We start from the raw sequence: 21,708 nt of genomic DNA on the forward strand, positions 1-21,708 counted from the left end.
TCCTCTGTTGGCTGAAAGTCAACAGAGCATATCTAGCTAAAAGCTGCTCCAACGATGGGGGAAGTCAAAAAGAAAGAGACTGCTGCGTGCCATGTCCTTCTGTTATCTGGACTGGTAAGGTCACGCCCACCTCTAGTCACATGCAAAGGAAGTACGTCCCAGCCAGGAGGAAACAGGAAGTTTTCAACTGGCTGGACCAAACATTCCCCTGCATGTCCACTCTAGGAAAACAAGGAATGTTGTACTTGACTGCTACTTATGTATCACATCCCACACAGCATGTGTCAACCTTTATCCAAAGACGCATATGGTAAAAAAAGGCCCTGCATGGCCCTCCTGGCAAACGTTTGGATAGGCAGTGTTCACAATATTCAGGGTTTGGGAGGGAAAGGTGCCAGCAACAGAATGTTGACAAACAGCGCCATTACAGTCATACCTCACGTTGTGTCCACTTCAGGTTGGTTTTTTCAGGTTGCGGACTGCTGAAACCCAGAAGTACCGGAATGGGTTACTTCCGGGTTTCGGCAGTCGCGCATGCGCAGAAGCGCTAAATCGCGCTTTGCACATGCGCAGAAGCCCCGAATCGCAACCCCCGCGTGCACAGACGCGGGTCGCGAACGTGCATCCCGCACGGATCACGTTTGCAACCCGAGCGTCCGCTGTACTCTGTAGGGTGTGGAATTAAAAAAGAGAGATGAATTTCTTAGGCAATCAGTGGCAAAGAGGAGCTGTGTAGCATTCACAGGACCTGCATCAAACCTGTTGCTGATTATAATGGAATTTCCTCCCCCTCAACCTTTTATTAGGGGTTTACTTTCCTGCCTTGGCAAGCCTGTTTTCCCGGAAAGTGCGGGAGAACGAAAGGGCATTCACATACAGCACGGTTGGGACAGGATCTCAGTTTGGGTAAGTTACAAGATAAATTCTATTAGTAGAGTCATAGAATGGGAAGGGGACCCTTAGGGTCATCTAGTCCAACCCCCTGCAGTGCAGGAATCTTTTGCCCAATTTGGGTCTCGAACCTGAGACTGAGAGTCTCATACTCTACTGACTGAGCTACTCATGCTCCTTTTCCCGCCTCTCCAAAGCTGTTTTTTTGCAGCCTGACGGGAAAATAAAAAAGAGGCTAAACAGCGCAACCGCAATAAAAGTCATACTATAATAAAAAAATATTTTTTCAAATTTTTAAATTAATCTTCCAAAATTTTAAACTAACAAACAAACATGCATCATAACTGTACTTATTCCAATCTTAATGACATTGTTAAGTGACTTCCTCAAATTCCCTTGACTGAATTTCAATATATGTCATTGTAACGGTTTTCCAAAACAAAATCTCATAAAATTTACGTAATCCTCTTAACATCTTTGTTTCTTTTCATCCTTACTTTAAACATATTATTCTATAACTTCACATATTTAAATCCTTAGCCTATCTACTTTTTTGCAAGTATTTCTATTCAATTTATCTTAACATATTTAAGTAAATAGTCTTTGAAATTCTTCCTGGTGCTCCTCCTCCTTCTGATCACGGACTCTTCCGGTCAGGTCGGCTAGCTCCGAAAAATCCATCAAAAATTATTATTATTATTATTATTTGTTATTTATACCCCGCCCATCTGGCTGGGTTTCCCCAACCACTCTGGGTGGCTCCCAACAGAATATTAAAAACACAATAAAACTGGCAAAGCATTACAGCACTCATGATCCACAAAACAGTATTAACAGCGTTAACGAACAAACAGCCCAAAACAAACAGCGCTGCTGAATTCGCAAAATTCACTCTACCCACCCCATGACTCTCGCAGAGAAAACAGCCCCCTTTTGAAGGCCGGAGGGTGGGGTCAGGCAGGTGGGAAAAGTCCTTGCCAGGTTAGCAGAAACTCTCATTTCCCCTCCTGTCGTCCTAATTCTCCCTCCCCCTTCCAGGACGCTGGTGATGGGGGCCGCCGGGTCCCTGCTGCTCGACTGGTATGGCTGGAAGAGCGTCTTCTACTTCTCGGGGACTCTGACGTTGCTGTGGGTTTACTGCATGCGCAAATACCTCGTGAATGGAAAGGGTAAATGACACTTTCAGTGCAAGGCCTCCCTCCCAGCTGATCATCAGAAACCTGAAGTGTGCTTTTGTGGACCTCATTGTGGACTAAAGTGGCATTTGGCACAGGGGGTGAATAAGGGATTGTGGGAAGGATGAACAAAATAAGCTTTGCAATTGCTAGAAAATGAATCGAAAGAAGCCAGCACTATGACAAGGCAGGTTTGAATTAGGTTCTTGTTAAAAGATAAAGTAAAGGGACCCCTGACCATTAGGTCCAGTCATGAATGACTCTGGGGTTGCGGCGCTCATCTAGCTTTATTGGCCGAGGGAGCCAGCGTACAGCTTCCGGGTCATGTGGCCAGCATGAGTAAGCCGCTTCTGGCGAACCAGAGCAGCGCACGGAAACGCCGTTTACCTTCCCGCCAGAGTGGTACCTATTTATCTACTTGCACTTTGACTTGCTTTCGAACTGATAGGTTGGCAGGAGCACGGACCGAGCAACGGGAGCTCACCCCGTTGCGGGGATTCGAGCCGCCAACCTTCTGATCGGCAAGTCCTAGTCTCTGTGGTTTAACCCACAGCGCCACCTGCGTCCCTTGTTAAAAGATAGTTCTCTGTTAATGCTAATAGATAGGGAGAGCATTTAGATGTTATATACGTCCGTTTCAGCCCCTGTATGCATTGGTTCTGGATATTATTAAACCCTGGGTTTAGATATGTCTTCTTTGCTTTACGCAGAACTTATCATCCCTTTGGAAGACTTAGCAAAGGGCCTCTCCTTATCCAAACAGACCAAAGTGCCTTGGAAACAGATATTCAAAAAGGCCCCTGTATGGTAAGTCATTGTCATGTATTCATCCATCCAGTTCTCATAAAGGCCAACCTTTGCTAATACAGCTATATGTGCAGGAGCCCTTCATGAAAGTGGGGTTCCTGACCACGCGAAGAGTTCTCCAAATATGCTAGCAAAGAAGCAGAAGTCAGGCAGAGTAGAGCAGGCATCCCCAACCTTCGGCCCTCCAGATGTTTTGGACTACAGTTCCCATCATCCCTGACCACTGGTACTGTTAGCTAGGGATCATGGGAGTTGTGGCCCAAAACATCTGGAGGGCCGCAGGTTGGGGATGCCTGGAGTAGAGTCAACTGGTGCCTCTATGCTTTGAGATATGTGAACAGGGCTACGTTTGCACTGCTTCCACCTACAAATCATTTTTACTTCTTTTTCCATTCTGGCCGTGACTGGTGCTCAGCTGCCTCTGCTTTCAATTTCTTTAAAAGTAAGTTTCTAGCCCTCATGGTAGCTTGCTGTTTGTCCATCTCCCTCAGCTTTCCCCAGTAAACCCCACATCCACCAGCCAGAGGGCCAAAGTTTCCCCATCCCTGTTCTGCACATGCTCTGTGCCTGAGCTGCCAGTTATAGTACTTGCTCAGTTTCCTTTACAACGTGTATGTGTATGCCCTTGAAGCTGATCCAGAAACTCCAGCTGGTGCAGAATGCCGCAGCGAGGCTCCTTACAAGGTCCTTGCTGCGGGATCACATTCATCCAGTTCTTTATCAACTGCACTGGCTCCCGGTGGAGTACAGGGTCAGGTTTAAGGTGCTGGTTTTGACCTTTAAAACCCTATGCGGTCTAGGACCCTCGTACCTATGGGACCACCTCTCCCGGTATGCCCCGCAGAGGACCTTAAGGTCCACAAATGACAACACTTTGGAGGTCCCAAGTCGCAAGGTGGTGAGATTGGTCTCAACTAGGGCCAGGGCCTTTTCAGTACTGGCCCCGACTTGGTGGAACGCTCTGTCACAAGAGACTAGGGCCTTGCGGGACTTGACATTTTTCCGCAGGGCCTGCAAGACAGAGCTGTTCCGCCTGGCCTTTGGTTTGGACTCAGTCTGACCCTTATGTTTCCCTCCCCTTATGGTTTTGATCTATGGGCTATTATTAAAATGAGGCTGCATTTTAAATTGTATTTTTAACCTGTATTTTAAATTGTTGTTTTTTTCTTCCCCTATTATGTTTTTATTGTAATTTTACTGGTGTTAGCCGCCCTGAGCCCAGCTCTGGCCAGGGAGGGCGGGGTATAAATAAAAAAATATTGTTATTGTTAGTTTTGTGCATACACTAATTATCCACCACATCTAACTGTGGCTTCTCCTGTATATCTCCCCCCAGGGCAGTGATCACAGCTCAACTGTGTGCGGCCGGCTCCTTTTTCACCCTCCTCTCCTGGCTTCCGACTTTCTTCAAGGAGACTTTTCCTGATTCCAAAGTAAGCTGGCATTGTGGATAAGAAGGAAAGAGAAGGACAGCCGAGGGGTTGTGAATGGCTCCCAGAAGCATAAACAGAGCTTTCAGCTGTCAGTAGGAATCGCAAGTGGCAACTCCTGCCTGCCCCTTTAAAAGCAGGATTGGATGAACCTGTGGCCTCCAGATATGGTTGAACTCAACTCCCACCAGCCCCAGCTGATGCCCAGAGGTCGGGGAATGATGGGAGTTGTAGTCCAGAAACATCTGGAAGAGCATAGGTTCCCTATCACTGTTGCATTAAGGCAACCTTTGTGTGCTGGTTCCGTGGGTTACCCGAGAGGCGAGGTCCAAGTCTGGTCCGTGGTCAAAGGTGCAACGGGCAGGCAGTCTGTAGTAGCTGAAGCTGGGTGCAGGGCATGGAGTCGGGTGAAGTCAGGAACAGGCTTGCAAGCAGGGAGCCAGGGCAGGTCAGGAGCTCAGGCAGGAAAGCAGGACAGGGTCCAGGCAGGAACTAGCAACCAACAATGTTGCTCCTGCACCTTGGGACTGGGGCTGGCCGGCTTTTATCTGCCCCGAGGCATAGGGCGGCCCCGATCCTCTGGTGACTCACCTCTCCTGGCCTGGAGGCGAGCACTCCTCCTTAGTTCCCTCCGCCTCTCTGCCCTGAGCCTCTGCAGCTCAGGAGAGGCTGGAGGGTTACCGGACCCAGAGGCAAACTTCTCTTCCCCTGACGGGGCTGAGAGTGGAGCACCTGCAGGCAATGGGTCCTCCATCACCTCAGGAGCCAGAGCAGACTCAGCTGGTGCCTGCACCTGAGGATCCAGCACAGGTGAGGACCCTTCAAGCTCAAGCCCCAGCCCCGGCTCAGCTGGTTCTGGAGGTGGGAATCCTGTGCAGGCTGGGATCCCTCAGGTTCAGCATCCGAGTCCGAATCCCAGGCCATCACACTTTGTCTCAAGGCCTTGATTTTTCATTTAGTAATTACATCAGAGAAATGTTGATGATTGGCAGGGGTGGCGACTTGCCCCTCTCCCACATTGAGGGGGCCTGGCCATGTGACATGTCACATGATACCATCCAGAGTGTGCTGGGCAGGGGTGGGACTCGCAGAGGTAGATCTTTGCCCTCGCTTGTCCCAGTCGCTGCCAAGACCCTGGGCCCCAGGTAGGGGAACAGCTGGCCCAAACATAAAAGCAAATTTCAAGGGACACGCATGACCTTTGGGGCAAGAGACTTTGTCCTTAGTAGCAATTAAAAGAGTTTCCCCTACGCTAACTGTAAGTCGCTTCGAGACACTTTACATGGGAAGCAACCAATACTCTAAATTAATAATAATTCCTATTTTCCGCAACATCTCTAAGTTGGTGTTCTTTTTGCTTATGCGTCTTACTTATTTATCCATTTATATTTAAAAAATACCTGTATACCCACAGTTTCATGAAAAAAAATCAGAGCCATTTATAACAGTAGAAACTGCTTTTTTTCCCTTTCTTGCTCTCTTTTTATGCTTTTGTTTTTATATAGATTAGGTTTACTGTCTTGTTGTTTCATTTTTAAAAAAGCTTTGATCAAAAAATTATGCCAAAAAAGTAAAACAGATCAAATATTACAGGATGTGTTTATCCAAAATTGTCTGCGTATACTTTGGTGGCACAGAAAAGTTTTCAGCAACTGTCTCAAGCTTCGTGTAGAGACATTCCCTGCTGAATCTCATGGAAGAGCATTCCAGAGGGTTGGACACGGAAGGCTCTGTCGTATGAGCTTTACCAACTCGGGGGTACAACCAGTGATGCTCTGGCAGATGATCTCTCTGTGATCAAGCTGGGATTTAAGGGTTCAGGTGGTCTCTGCAAGAAGAGGAGGTTTGCATCTTTTAAAATAACTGCAAACCACATGTTTTTACGGTTGCGCTAGTGCACACATGGTGCTTTCAAAGAAGCGCCCAGAATTGGACAAGTGTACATCACACTAGGCTCATGCTCACAAACACTCTGGTAAGCATTTGTTGCAAATGTCCTGTTGTCTGCACTCTGCTGTTACTTAATAATTGTATACTTAGGGCTGCCATGTGTCCGGAATTACCCGGACACAGCCGGAATATGGCAGTCAGAAACAGCATTGCTTAAACGTCCATGAAAACCGGGACATATGTCAAGATTTTGGCGATTTTTCTTTTTGTCCTCATTTTCACTTTTTGAAATATAGCAACCCTCTTGTATTAATACAGGGGCTGTGAATTTTAATCCTCTGTCGGAAGACTCAGTGTGGTAGAACTGCGCCACCTTCTGTTCAAATGTGCACACAGCAAATGAATTCTTCTGATAAACGGGAGCTCAATCAGCAATGATTTTTAAAAACAGAGTTAGCTGAAGACATTTTGCTGACTGAGGTAAAGATCCAGGAACTCTTTGGCAGCGGAGCTGAGAGTTTGTTTGGACCCTGGCTGTGAACCCAGAGGCTGAGAGGGAGGGTGTGTCAGAAAGGAAAGTGAACTGACCCTGATTTTTATGTATTGCTCACTTCGTAGTAATACGACATATTTATATGTAACTGCATATTCCTATAATACTTTCGTTTATGCTATTTGTTGTTGTTTCCGCTTTTCTGTACAAACATATTTTAAAAATATATTAAGTGGTATAGAAGTTAAATTAAATTTTTAAAAGATGGGACATTCTTCAACCGAGGGTCCCCTGATATTGTTGGGCTTCAACTCCCACCACCCCTGAGCAATGGCTAAGCTGGCTAGGGAATGATGGGAGTTGTAGTCCACCATCATATGGGAACCTAAGGCCATGAGACAGCGCTGAACCAAATAGCCAAAGAAATTGACTTGGTCTGAGGCTGTTTGCTTGTTGTGCCAGCACCACACGACCCCAAGAGGCTTCCGACACAGGGGCCATGCAGGATCAGGCCACGTTCTTGTAAACATTCGAAGATGCCTGATTCAGGGCCAGATCTTGATCCATATTCTCTTGCACTCTCAAGGCCTCTGTTAGTGGACTGGCACTTTGTGTGTGTGTTCATGTTTTCCTTTTCTCTCCTTTCAGGGGTGGGTATTTAACGTTGTGCCTTGGCTGGTGGCGATCCCGACAAGCTTGTTCAGCGGATTCCTTTCCGACCAGTTTATCAAGCAAGGTAACTTAATCCCTTGGGATGTTTTCCCTCTTTCATCTCTCCATGCTGGCGGTTGGGCAGGGGCATGGATGAAAATCCAACAGGTGTAGCTTTTATTCCAAAGCGTCACCTGCAGAACTTCTGCTTGTTGTGGGCTTGCGTGCCTCTTAAAAAGCACAGGACTCTTGCCAGGAAGAGTATAACCCATCGCCAGAGATGGGGTCTCGTAGGAGTGGCAGGTAGAAACCTATCGTCAATTTTTCATTGTCTGCCACAATTGTACAGTCATACTAAGGTTACAGACGCTTCAGGTTGTGTTTTTTCGGGTTACGGGATGCCGAAACCTGGAAGTACCGGAACAGGTTACTTCCGGGTTTCGGCGGTTGCGCATGCACAGAAACGCTAAATCACGCTTTGCACATGCGCAGAAGCTCCAAATTGCAACCCGCACGTGCGCAGCTGCGGGTTGCGAATGTGCATCCCTCTCGGATCATGTTCGCAACTCGAGTGTCCACTGTATTGCTCTTTTAGGGTGTTTTAGTTTTATAATAAGTGAAGGCACGCCTTGAAACTTCTAATCCAGTCTGCACCCACTTTTGCCTCCGGTCCTGCCCACAAAAAGTTGATAATAATAATAAGAAGAAGTAGTATTTTATTGTTTATACCCTGCCCACTCTGGGTGTCTGCCAACAGAACACTAAAAACAGAATAAAACTTCAAACATTAAATGTTTCCCTAAACAGGGCTGCCTTCAGATGTCTTCTAAAAGTCCGGTAGTTGTTTACTTCCTTGACATCTGATGGGAGGGCATTCCACAGGGTGGGCACCACTACCGAGAAGGCCCTTTGCCTAGTTCCCTGTAACTTGGCTTCTCACAGTGAGGGAACTGCCAGAAGGCCCTCAGAGCTGGACCTCAGCGTCTGGGCTGAACTATGCAATGCGGCCCTCGGACTGCAGAAACTTCTGTGTAACAGCCCTTTGGATATTTAAGGACAGCTGCTGCACTCGGCTCTTTAAGCTGCTCCAGACTTTCTGACACTCTTTCTTTCTCCTTCCAGGATATAAAGCAATCACTGTCCGTAAGTTCATGCAGGTGAGAGAAAAAGACCATGAATGTGCAAACAGGTTGGCATGACAGGAACACGTTTCCTTGTGCGAGGAGATCTGCAAGGTCTGTTCTTTGCGTTACAGTCAAGGTGGTACAGAAGACGGAGGGAGGAATTCAGCATTGCACTAGTACAAACGTTCCTGCTTGCCAGGCGAGATGATCTCTCTCTCCCCCCCCCCCCCGTAGGCTGGCTCTTCTGGGGGGTTCTCTCCTGACCCCTACCTCCCCAAGAGCCAATTGAGGGGGCACAGGAGGAAACAGAAGGCCCTTGTGCTGGTGGAAGTCATTGTGTGGGCTTCTGCTAGCAGGAACTAGTTAGTTGACTCTGGCTTAGGATGCCAAGTGAGGACCAGGGAGACACAAGATTGAAGCCCACAAAACTGTTAATAATAATAATAATAATAATAATAATAATAATAATTTATTTATACCTCGCCCATCTGGCTGGGCTTCCCCAGCCATTCTGGGTGACTTTCAACAAAATATTAAAATACAGTAATGCATCAAACATTAAAAGCTTCCCTAAACAGGGCTGCCTTCAGATGTCTTCTAAAAGTCTGGTAGTTGTTGTTCTCTTTGACATCTGGTGGGAGGGCATTCCACAGGGCGGGTGCCACTACCGAGAAGGCCCTCTGCCTGGTTCCCTGTAACTTGGTAGCGAGGGAATTGCCAGAAGGCCCTCGGCGCTGGATCTCAGTGTCCAGGCGGAAAAATGGGGATGGAGCTGCTCCTTCAGGTATACTGGACCGAGGCCATTTAGGGCTTTAAAGGTCAGCACCAACACTTTGAATTGTGCTCTGAAACGTACTGGGAGCCAATGTAGGTCTTTCAAGACCGGTGTTATGTGGTGTCGGCAGCCGCTCCGAGTCACCAGTCCAGCTGCCGCATTCTGAATTAGTTGTAGTTACTGGGTCACCTTCAAAGATAGCCTCACAACTTCTGCTTGTGGAATGAAACTTCCCCTTCCTTTCCTGCCTCTGCCGAGTGCTCCTCGCACCCTCCGCAAATGCTTAGCGGAACCCCCCAGAGCAGATTTTTTGGGTGTAGAAATTGTAGAGTTGGAAGGGGAACCCCAGCGGCCATCTAGTCCAACCCCCTACAAAGCAGGAATCGTTTGCCCAGTATGGGGCTCAAACCCACAACCCTCAGATTAAGAGTCTCGTGCTCAACCAACTGAGCTATCCCTTGGTGTGAATGCGCAGAGAAGGAAGAGATAAAGTTCCGATGGCCAAGTGGAAGATTAGCTTGCCCAGTGACTTCATTGGGTAGAAATCCCTGCCCAGCCATGTAACTTACTGTGTTACCTGGGGCTGATCATTTATCTCTTCATCTGGCCTTCCTTAGAGGGTGTTTCTTGTGCTGTTAAAAGCAAGGAGGTAGGAGAAAATAGTTTATGGTGCCCTGACCTCCTTTCTCAGGACACAAGAGGTCTAAGTACACCCCTTCCAGTTGTGATTTTTGAAGAAGTAATTACAGGCATGCAGAGGGGAGTTGATTTTGGCACTCATGATAGTTGCTCCCACCAACCCATAACTGCAGGATGGGAAGGGGGATTTTGTTGCAATGGGTCGGGAGGGAGGAGGATTATACAGTGGTGCCTCGCAAGACGAAATTAATCCGTTCCGCGAGTCTCTTCATCTTGCGGTTTTTTTCGTCTTGCGAAGCACGGCTATTAGCGGCTTAGCGGCTTTAAGAAAAAGGAAACAAACTCGCAAGAACTCGCAAGACGTTTCGTCTTGCGAAGCAAGCCCATAGGGAAATTTGTCTTGCGGAATGACTCAAAAAACGGAAAACCCTTTCGTCTAGCGAGGCATTCGTCTTGCGGGGCACCACTGTACATCCCCGCCCCATGTACTGCTTTCCCAGTTAAAATCACAATTCCCATTGTAATTAAATTATAAAACACACAACATGGTTGGAAGCAATACAGTGAGCTTCATATGCAATTGGGCCTTTACTGGGTAGTAAGTTAAATGTGGGGGACGCGGGTGGTGCTGTGGGTTAAACCACAGAGCCTAGGGCTTGCCGATCAGAAGGTCGGCGGTTCGAATCCCTGTGAGCTCCCGTTGTTCAGTCCCTCCTCCTGCTCACCTAGCAGTTCGAAAGCACGTCAAATACAAGTAGATAGATAGGTACCACTCCGGCGGGAAGGTAAACGGCGTTTCTGTGCGCTGCTCTGCTTCGCCAGAAGCGGCTTAGTCATGCTGGCCACATGACCCAGAAGCTGTCTGTGGACAAACACCGGCTCCCTCAGCCTATAGAGCCAGATGGGCGTGCAACCCCAGAGTCGTCCACGACTGGACCTAACGGTCAGGGGTACCTTAAAAAGGTAAAGGGGACCCCTGACCATTAGGTCCAGTCGTGACCGACTCTGGGGTTGCGGCACTCATCTCGCTTTATTGGCCGAGGGAGCCGGCGTACAGCTTCCAAGTCATGTGGCCAGCATTTCTAAGCCACTTCTGGTGAACCAGAGCAGCGCACGGAAACGCCGTTTACCTTCCCACCGGAGCGGTACCTATTTATCTACTTGTACTCTTTGGAGTGCTTTCGAACTGCTAGGTTGGCAGGAGCAGGAACCGAGCAACGGGAGTTCACCCCGTCGCGGGGATTCGACCCGCCAACCTTCTGATCGGCAAGTCCTAGGCTCTGTGGTTTAACCCACAGTGCCACCCGCATCCTTAGGGGTACCTTTACCTTTACCTTTAAGTTAAATGTGGGGAAGAGCTGCTGCCAGTCCGAGTAGGCAATACTGGCCTAGGTTGACAAACTTGCTATGTCCCATTGAACCCCGTGGCACATTGTTCTGATTAACCTTCGCAGGAGTAGCTAGCTGGCTTCCCCCATTGTTCAGAATTTGATACAGATAGTGGATTGTTGGTCTCAATGGTGGCTGGGAAACAGTGGTCAGGTAACGATAGCTGAAGCTGCTGCTGCCCCATCTGCTAAATTCCGCGCCAGCTAAATTTGGTGTTTTGACTTTCTTCTCCTTTGAGGTTGTCGGCTCAGGGGTTTCCAGCATTTTTGCCCTGTGCATAGGTCACACCAACAGTTTCTGCCATGCGGTTGTGTTTGCGTCGGCCTGCGTGGGACTACAGAGCTTCAACCACAGGTAATAGTGGAACACCTTCTCAGTCCAGAAGCGCTCTTGGGGACCCCAGAGGCTAGCCACGGTGGTGGGATTGGGTTGCAGAGACCTGAGTTCAGATCCCTGGCCAGCCATGGAACGTGCTGGCTGGACCTCAGCTTGGCCTGCCTCGCAAGGCAGTTGTGAGGATCTACTGCGCCGCGTTCCTTGGAAGAAAGATGTGATGAGTCGGAGTGGGGAACCTTCGTTTTGCGAGCCAATTGCAGCCTACCAGGCCTCCCCAATTAGTTCTGCGAGGCTGTTCTCCCCAAGTCCTCACCTGCGACGTCAGGTATGGGGCAGGTAGAGGCAATGCTGCAAAAGGCAGGACTGAGCTCCCCATGCATCAGCTGATCATAGAATCATAGATTTGGGACCCCAAGGATCATCTAGTCCAACCCCCTGAAATGCAGGAATCTCTGCCAAACATCCATGGCAGACGGCCATCCAACCTCTGCTGAAAAACTTCCCAAGGAAGGAGAGTCCACAACCACTCATGGAAGTCCACTGTGGAACAGCTCTTACTGCCAGAAAGTTCTTCCTGACGTTTAGTTGGAATCTCCTTTCTTGCCACTTGAAGCCATGGGTTCGAGTCCTACCCTCCAGAGCAGGAGAAGAGTTCGGTCATGCTTGCTTCGACTGCCCTAGCCAATCCTTGCTGGGAACGGTTTGGCCTGCCCAAAGCTTGCAGAAAGCAGGATTGAACTGTGTGGGGAGTTCAATCCTGCTTGGACAGTATCTCCTGGTACGTGAGCATCTGCGCCTGGGTTTTCATTTCTTTCTTCAGCAGGGTTCCTTTTACAGAAAACTTTTCCTGCATCTTTTACTTCTTTGCAGCAGCAGCATTCCAGCTCTCTCTTAGTCAGGGGTCAGCAAACCTTTTCAGCTGGGGGCCGGTCCACTGTCCCTCTGACCTTGTGGGGGGCCGCACTATATTTTGAAAAAATAAAATAAAAAAATGAACAAATTCCTATGCCCCACAAATAACCCAGAGATGCATTTTAAATAAAAGCACACATTCTACTCATGTAAAAACACGCTGATTCCTGGACCGTCAGCAGGCTGGATTTAGAAGGAGATTGAGCTGGATCCGGCCCCCTGGCCTTAGTTTGCCTACCCATGCTCTTAGTAAAATTCCCGTAACAGGAATAAACACTATTAGGTTCTGTTTCTCAGAGTCTTTATTATTTACAAAAGCTTTACACTGGTCATGAATAAAGAAAAATAAAGAAAGAAACATAATCTTTTCTCTCTTTTAGCCATCCAGCCAGAGACCTAATGCTGACTCATTCACATGCTCACTTACACTGACCCAAACTTAGTTGATCACATGTCCCGATAAGGACACCTGTTGCTGGGGAAATTTTCCGTTGCCTAGCAACTTCTTCAAGACCATTTTTGAAGTTTCTTCCAGAATATTCCAACATCTCCCCACCCTGCATGGGCCAACTTTGACAAGTGGGTTGTTAAGTCTGCTTTTCAATCACCTGGCACCATTATGATGCGAAATAAAGTGCTGTATTTTTCGCTCCATAAGACACACCTGACCATAAGGCGCACCTAGTTTTTAGAGGAGGAAAACAAGAGGAAAAAAATTCTGAATGAAACAATAGATGTATGATTTTTGTGGTTCATGCTGTGGCCACAGACATGTGATTTGACGGAGAGTTTGGGGTAGCCCAATGCAAAAATCCTGAGAATGCATGTGGTTCTGTGCTTTGTAACCACATTTTTGCGCCATTGTGGCCCCACGAAAAAGTGGATGCGTGATTTTTTTGGTGCAGGCTGTAGCCATGGACACGCTATGTGATCTGATGGTGAATTTGGGGTGACCCAATGCAAAAATCCTGAGGATCCATGGGCTTTTACCTCCCCCCTCCCAGGCAGCCTCCTTTATCTCTAGCGTCCCTTATCTCCCTCCCAATCGCTTACTGATCAACTGCTTCCTTTCAACACTCCCCTCTTGTTTGCCTTAGGGTCTGTTCCTTAGCTGGAGCAGTTTTTTGCTCCTTTTCTTCTAATTTCTCTCCTCATTGCTTTAGTATTCCTGTCTCCTCTCCTTGCAAGTTTGCTGTCTTTACCTCCCCCCTCCCAGGCAGCCTTCTTTACCCACAGCCTTATCTCCCTCCTGATCGCTTGCCGATCAGCGTCTTTGTTTCCATACCCACTTCCCTCTTTCTTAAAAAAAAAGCATGATCTGCTTTTTGCCCCTGGGCAATTCGGCTCCAGGGACCACACATTTGCTCCATAAGAGGCACAGACATTTCCCCTTACTTTTTAGGAAGAAAAAAGTGCATCTTATGGAGTGAAAAATACAGTAAGTAGTTTTGCCCCCCTGCCGGTGCTGGCCTGCAGGGATGGGTAAAATAAAGATCTGGCCTGCCCATCCCAAAAAGGTTCCCCACTGCTGTAATAAATAGTAGCTTGCTTTCTCAGTCATGCCGCTCTCTGAAATAGGAAGTGAAGGTTTGCAACCAAAAGTGCTATAAATATGGTAACTGCTTCTCAAATATTGCAGCCGTCTCATTCACAGCTTCCTTCACTCTGCCTTGTTCTCAGTTTCATATTCTTTTCTCTTCTTTCCCTCCGCTGAACAGTGGCATCTCAGTCAATATACAAGACCTGGCTCCTTCGTGCGCTGGCTTGCTGTTTGGTGAGGATAAATTATATATTATAAATTTTATATTCGACAAGGAAAACAAAATATCACATTTCAATATTATGAAGGTATCAGAGGCCAGGAAAAGTCAACCAGTTTCTGTGGTATTTATTGGCATTCCTGTATTAGATAGGGATGGATAGGAATTGCCGTGTCTCTCAGCTTCATCACATTTCTGCACCAGACGGAAAATTGGCCAGCTGCAGTTCCATTCACGAAAAACGGCTTTTAAAATTGTTTTTATTTAGAAAATTTCTTGGGTTACCAGAAACGAAACGAAACAAAAAACAACTCAGACGTTGGGCCAGATTTTTTAAATCCGCCCCAACAGAAATTTTAATCCTGAGAAAGAGGACATGACCGGGGAAAAGAGGACATATGGCAACCAGGCCTGAAAGAGAGGACATGTCCTGGAAAAAGAGGACATATGGCAGCCCTGTTTTTTGCAAACATTCATTTAGATGCCAAATTGTAAGCACCACCAGTTTTGTGGATCATGGAGTGGCCGTGGAGGTTCTAGCAGAGGGGAGCCAAAGTAAGTTAGGGAAGGCTTTGTTAGAGAAGATGAAATATCGAGTGTGGATTTCATGCTCTTTATTCAGCTCATAGTGGTGAGGAGGAATGGAAGTTCCCCCAGAATGTCTGCTTTATATACATTATTTACACAATTGGGCCCCACGTGATTGGCTAATTCCAGGATTCTCCTGTAGGCCAATCAGGTTGCGGATTCACTTCCACCTGGAGCTGGATTGGGTGGCTCCTGTGGACCCATCAGACTGCTGCATTCTGAATCCTATTGTTCTAGGACCAATCAGACTGCTGCATTCTGAATCCTATTGTTCTAGGACCAACCAGACTGCTGCATTCTGAATCCTATTGTTCTAGGACCAATCAGACTGCTGCATTTTGGATTCTATTCAACTCAGTACATAACAGAAGAGCTGCCGTGAAAAGTGACTTGGGGGAGATGTAGCCTGAGAGATCAAGAGGGAAAGCCAGTTCAGGACGTAGGGATGGGGGGGATGAGCTGGTACAGATCACAAGTCAGCATATGAACTGCATGAACCAGTGGAAATGGGTCAGTGGGGCACAGGATTCAACCACAGTTGGGGGGGGACACCTGTGCCCCCCCCCCCCAGTTAAGAAAAGTTAAAAGGTTCAGCCTTACCTACTGTTAGTATTCCAGTAATTTATAAGAAAGGACCATCCATTAATAAACCTCAGGTCTTCATTTCTTAAGTGACTTCCTGAGAACTGGGGTGTCCCAGGGCTGCAGAAACTACAACTAATCCAGAATGCGGCAGCTAGACTGGTGACTGGGAGTGGCCACATAACACCGGTCCTGAAAGACCTACATTGGCTCCCAGTATGTTTCCGAACACAATTCAAGGTGTTGGTGCTGACCTTGAAAGCCCTAAACGGCCTCAGCCAAGTATACCTGAAGGAGCGTCTCCACCCCCATCATTCAGCCCGGACACTGAGATCCAGCGCCAAGGGCCTTCTGGCAGTTCCCTCACTGCGAGAAGCCAAGTTACAGGGAACCAGGCAGAGGGCCTTCTCGGTAGTGGCACCTGCCCTGTGGAACGCCCTCCCATCAGATGTCAAAGAAATAAACAACTACCAGACTTTTAGAAGACATCTAAAGGCAGCCCTGTTTAGGGAAACTTTTAATGTTTGATGAATTATTGTATTTTAATATTTTGTTGGAAGCCGCCCAGAGTGGCTGGGGAAACCCAGCCAGATGGGCGGGGTATAAATAAATAAATAAATAAATAAATAAATATTAATTATTATTATTATTGTTTAAACAAATGAGCAATTCAACAACATTTCAAGTTTAGCAATCAATCACTCTATTTGCAACTTCCCCTCCCTCCATGGTTCCCCCTAATAATATTTTTCAATTCAGATTTTGTGTAAAAAAAACCATTCAAAAATTGATGGGATCTGTGACGTTTCTCCACGCTCAGCAGTAGAGACCGATGCGTTTGCAAGTAAAAGGACATCCCTTGTTTTTAAGTGAAATGGCAACCCAGAAAAAGGGGTTAGAGAAAGGAATCACACACCCTTTCCCAGCCTGGTGCTCTCTAGGTAATTGGACTACAACTCCCATCATCCCTGATCATTGGCCATGCTGGCTGGGGATGGTTGGAGTTTGAGAGTCTACACAACATCTAGAAAGCTGCAGGGTTCTCCAACCCTGGATTAAATGCATTGTGCATTTTTTTCAAAGCCATGCCTCAGTTTCCTTTCTCTCCACAGGTGTGGCAAATACCGGTGGGGCCTTATTAGGTAAGTGATTGATCAGGAATTTGCTCCATTAAGTCTTCCATTGAGTCTATCCACACGAAGGACTGGTTTGTTAAGCAGTCCCTTCACACAAAGAACTCTGGGGATTTTGGCTCTCTGATGGCCAGGGAGCCCTGACAAATAATTTATGTACAGTGGTACCTTGGTTCTCAAACTTAATCCGTTCCGGAAGTACGTTCCAAAACCAAAGCATTCCAAAACCAAGGCACGCTTTCTCATAGAAATTAATGCAAAATGAATTAATCCGTTCAGACTTTTAAAAACAACCCCTAAAGCAGCTATTTAACATGAATTTTACTATCTAACAAGACCATTGATCCATAAAATGAAAGCAATAAATAATGTACTGCAGTCACACAATCAAGCAATCAGTAACGGAACTGGGTTCCATGCAGTCACAAGAAAAGCTACAAAAATGCAAAATTAATAGCAAAAACAGACAGACCTCAGTGTAACATTCAAAATGGAAGTGTGGCACTCAAAACGGTGCATGTTTGGCTTCCGGAAAAAGTTCACAAACCGGAACACTTACTTCTGGGTTTACAGTGTTTGAGTTCCAAGTTGTTTGAGTACCAAGGCATTTGAGAACCAAGGTACAACTGTAATTGAATTAAAGGGAGCTCCAGACTCCTTAGTTAGCTCCTTAGCTACTGGAGGGGTGGGATAAGAGGTTTTGGTCATTACTTAGCTAAAATATCAGTGGAGCCGGTTGTGGAGCTTGTGGAATTCATTAAGGGCCCTGTCTACCTGTGCTCCCCCTGCAAAAAATAAATACATCAAGGACTGAACAATTCTTAAAACCTTTGTGTGGGAGCAAGCCACAACCACCAACCTAAAGTGTAAAGATAGTCAATGTGTTTACAGCGCATTTTTTCACTGTATTTTATTTACATACCACTCGATTCGCAAAAAGCTTCCAAGGAGTTTGCATGAAACGGTATATTAATTAAAAAAACGCCAATAAAAATCAACATTAAAAACAGATTAAAATGTAAATATAAATCACATCGGCGGTTTTCAAACAAATCTATGTAATAATGTTATATATGAAAACGGCAAGGTTTGTAGAAGTGACTGTTCTGCAGGTCAAAGCAGCTGACTGGGTTCAGGAGATCTTTCAAGTAAACTGGTGTAATCAAATCAATAGGGATTTTGGTTTTGGTTTGGTTTTTTACCCCATGAGCAAAAAAAACCAAGCAGCTAATTGTATGGATTTTTTTTTTAAATTGCCAATCTGTTCCCTTTCTTTCTGCACGTAGGTGTTGTTTGTGTGTACCTAGCCGGACATCTGATCGAAATCACTGGTTCATGGGTATCTGTTTTCAATCTCGTGGCAGCAGTAAACGCCTTTGGACTTTGCACTTTCCTCATCTTTGGGAAAGCCCACAGAGTGGACACAGAATCCGCTTTTGTAGAACTGTAGGGACCAAGATTTAGACAGGACACAAAGTCTGGAATGGGAGGAAACAGCATTTAAACAGGACACCGAGATAGTTTTTATGGATGAAGAAATGGATGAAGAATGAATGAAGAAATTGACAAATGGATATCCAGTGGCTTACCGATATTTTCAGTTCCAGTGATGTGCATTTGCCCCTTTAGCAGCTGTCCGGAATGATGGTGATACCAACAAGCTTGCCTGTAGCTACTGCAAGCTGGTTCTCTTTCTACTGGAAACGTTGTTCAAATTGCAAACAACCACCCACAAATGTCCACCGCAACAGAGTTGTGGCTACTTAACGTAGTCCCAGGAAGAGCAGAGTCAAGGCCTGATCTGCCCGTTAAAAAGAGAAGTTGTTTTCTGCAGCCTTAACATTGTTCCTCCAGGTCATAGCTCAAGTGTGTGTGAAACCTGCAGTTTTTATGTACCATTTTGATTCTGTGTTCCAGAGACCCTCGTTGGCGGGTCTCCTATCAAAAATGAACCAACACAATTTGAGTTTTCTCAGCCATTAACCACAAGACTTCCAGATAATGGCTTTGTGTGAGAGTGTGTATGTGAGCAATAATGGGGTAGTTGTTTTTCTTTCTTCTCAGTTGTTAGATGACATCCTGACAGTTTTCTCCAGGGAAGAGTTCCTGTTGTTGGGAGGCAGGGATATATTTCCTGCACACACCAGTATTTTATTTTTTTTAATCTCCAAGGAAAATGTGAACTTAGGCCTCTCTCCAGTGCCTGCAGGTAGGCTTGCCACTCAGTCAGCATTTTAACTGGTTTGACTGGTAAAACCGTGTCCTCTCAGAAAACCAGGACTGGGCTCTGAAAAGTCAGTAAACTCTGGATTCTTCCAGACTCTGCCCATAAACCTGCCAGATTCCATGTGGGCTCTGGCTCCTCCCACTGGTATTTTTGTCTAGACCAGGGTTTCCCAAACTTGGGTCTCAAGCTGTTTTTGGACTACAGTTCCCATAACCCCTAGCTAGCAGGACCAGTGGTCAGGGATGATGGGAACTGTAGTCCAAAAACTGCTAGAGACCCAGGTTTGGGAAACCCTGGTCTAGGTTGAAGTGCTCTGGTGGAATTGGCTAGTACCTGTAACGTCACTAGAGATAGGCAACAATTTCCCCCCTTTATTCCAGAACCATTCAATTTTGCTGTGTGTGTGTGTGTGTGTATTTGTATTTTAATAGGATGTAGGGATTTTGGTTCATTGTAGGTTGTGTGCTGTGTTACATAAGCAAAGAAATGAGGACATAGCCTCTAGTGGAGAGCTTGCTAGAGGTTCATGCAAAGGAGAAAATGTAGTTGCAAGATTGTTTTATAGATAATGCACAGTGAGGCCATTTAGATTTCCTGATGGCTTTCACTTTCTTCCAAGGTCTGTGGGGCAGTAGCTTCAGGAATTTGAAAGAGGAATGTGGATCCATAGAGTGTCTTATGAGAGTCCCTTTAACTAGAGGAGCATGAAAGCTCTGAGCCTTCAGCATAAAATAGTGTCCTGGGCTTCTTGGGAGAGAGCCGTTTGACACTTCTTCCCCAGCCCAGATCAAGGATCAGATGGAAAATGTGTTGGTGTAAGTCAAGGAAAAAGCACCTTCTGTAAAATCCTGAGTTCTCTACCTTTTCTCTCTACAAGATTGCCTGTTTATATATTTTATCGGTGTTTACGGGAACTGAGAATGTTGAAAGAACTGAATGTTAGTCCTTAACTCACCCCCTTGTGCCTTAAGTCTGCAATTGCTGGAAGGAGCAAAAAGCTGGAGGTCAGGCTCAGGGATGGCTTCGGCCTATGTTTCTGACACCAGCGGTGGGAATAATTCTGCAGACAGCGCTCTGTTGGAAAAACTTAATATGGCGGTGCCCTTCTGCAGCCTGGGTGGCATTTGCTCAGAGTGAACCCACTGAAATAACTAAACATGACCAAGCTAGGCCCATTAATTTTATTAGGCCTTCTTTGAGTAAAACTTGGTGGAATACTACCTTGTAAGTCTGAACGTTCCAGGAACTAGCAGACAAGCGAAGTTTGGATTTCTCAGAGATCTCTGTGGAGCTGTTAAATACCAAAGTTAATGTTATGGTTAATGCACAGCTGTGTGTCTTAGTGCCCACTTCTTAGTAACATCTGGTGCAGCTGTGGGGGGGCCTTTTGGTCTCTGAGATGTTGATTAACTACAAGTCCCATCATCCCCAGAGGTGTCGGGAGTTGTAGTTCAGCAACATCTAGTACATCTTACTGTGTCCTGAAACCCTGATGTCCCATGTCTTCTCCAATTCCCCACCACTACCAGACAACGATTTGGGCAAATTCAACATGTCCGTGCATCAGGACTTGCGGCTAGGTTGTACTGTAGACAGAGAGGGTGAGAAGCAGCTGTTTGTTCCTTGCAATGTCCTGTGTATTTTCACGTTGCAATACTTGAAAGGGTCCCCCTGCCCGTTACACTCAATGGCAGCTACCAGTTGTGTTCAAATGACCTCATCTGTTTTCCTTTTGTAAATGTAGCATTTATTTACATGGATGCGATCTATACAGGTGTTTCATTTGGTCTGCGCCTTTTGAGACAGCGACCCTTTGGTCCCTGGTCCATGGGTAGTTTTTGAAAGAGGGCCACTGCCAGGCTTGGGTTGTTGTTGGTTTTTTTGGCTGAATCTCATCAGCCCAAAATAAAGGAGACAAAACCAGGCCATCCGTCGTCTTCTTTAAATGAGCAAGGTCTGTGTCGCTCTGCCAATAATAAAGCAGGAATTCAATTAAGCGGAATTTGAATCGCGTGCGAAATCTGGACGCCCCTAACGAGCCGCTTTTGTTTCTTTGATACTTCATTATAACTGTGCCTCAGGAGTGCGGGATCTTTTTCAGGGCCGCATAACCCTGCTAAGCAGCCTCCCAGGGGCCACTTGGCAGTGATGGGCGGGACCAGAAGCAAAAGTAGGAGTAGCAGTGAATGCACATTTTACCTTGGCTGGCTTCTTTCCAGACTTGCACACCTCCCTCTGTCCTCCACTCAGGAAGGAAGAGTCACTGTCAGAGCTCTGCCCATCACACGGTAAACCGGAATGCCAAGAAGTGAGAGACCGGACAAATTATACCCTTCAGGACTGATTGCCGCTACGCGTACTTTGGGGGAATGTTCTTAAGAACAAGGACAACTGTGTTGTAAGTTGAACTGGCATGGCACCGCATCTATCCCAGGGATGAGCTGGCTGTTCTGAGGATGATGGACTACAAATCCCATCTTTCGACATTGGTCATGCTGCCTGGGTCTGATGGGATCAATATCTGGAGGGCTTAAGGTTCCCCATCCCTCATCTGTACTTTTGAATAAAAGTAGACACAGAAACATGCCTTTCTCAAGCGGTGTGCCGCGGTGGCTCCTCGTGAGTAAATTTACCTGTGTGCAAAGCGCAGCAGAAGGCTGGTTTGAAGGATTGGGAAACTGCCGGAATAGCAGCAATGCAAACCTTCATTGGTTTTAAACGGCCATTGCTTCCCTCCCAAAGCTTTGTGTGGTGCTGATCGTTTTCGTTTGGAGACCTCTCTCCCGAGAAAGTTGCAATGCCCAGGGTTCCCTGTGGAAATGGAATTATTAAAGCAGTTTTAAGTGTGTGGCTATGCAAATGTGCCTCACAGCTCTTACTGCAATTAAATGGGAGTTCTGCCTCTT

The 21,708-nt window shown here is 46.6% G+C and overlaps 1 protein-coding gene across 1 annotated transcript in view; it reads left to right on the plus strand.

Moving 5' to 3' along the window:
* Positions 1 to 21,386, plus strand: part of SLC17A9 (solute carrier family 17 member 9) — a 36,224-nt gene extending 14,838 nt beyond the window's left edge. Inside the window, exons 4-13 of the mRNA XM_077929366.1 lie at positions 807 to 906; positions 1,930 to 2,060; positions 2,777 to 2,873; positions 4,210 to 4,306; positions 7,335 to 7,422; positions 8,460 to 8,494; positions 11,503 to 11,618; positions 14,231 to 14,286; positions 16,555 to 16,584; positions 17,862 to 21,386. Of these exons, the coding sequence (XP_077785492.1) occupies positions 807 to 906; positions 1,930 to 2,060; positions 2,777 to 2,873; positions 4,210 to 4,306; positions 7,335 to 7,422; positions 8,460 to 8,494; positions 11,503 to 11,618; positions 14,231 to 14,286; positions 16,555 to 16,584; positions 17,862 to 18,025 (914 nt within the window). The 3' untranslated portion in view covers positions 18,026 to 21,386. The remainder of the gene's footprint in view (positions 1 to 806; positions 907 to 1,929; positions 2,061 to 2,776; positions 2,874 to 4,209; positions 4,307 to 7,334; positions 7,423 to 8,459; positions 8,495 to 11,502; positions 11,619 to 14,230; positions 14,287 to 16,554; positions 16,585 to 17,861) is intronic.
* Positions 21,387 to 21,708: the final 322 nt, after the last annotated feature.

This window comes from Podarcis muralis, chromosome 5 (assembly GCF_964188315.1).
Source record: "Podarcis muralis chromosome 5, rPodMur119.hap1.1, whole genome shotgun sequence".
NCBI lineage: Eukaryota > Metazoa > Chordata > Lepidosauria > Squamata > Lacertidae > Podarcis > Podarcis muralis.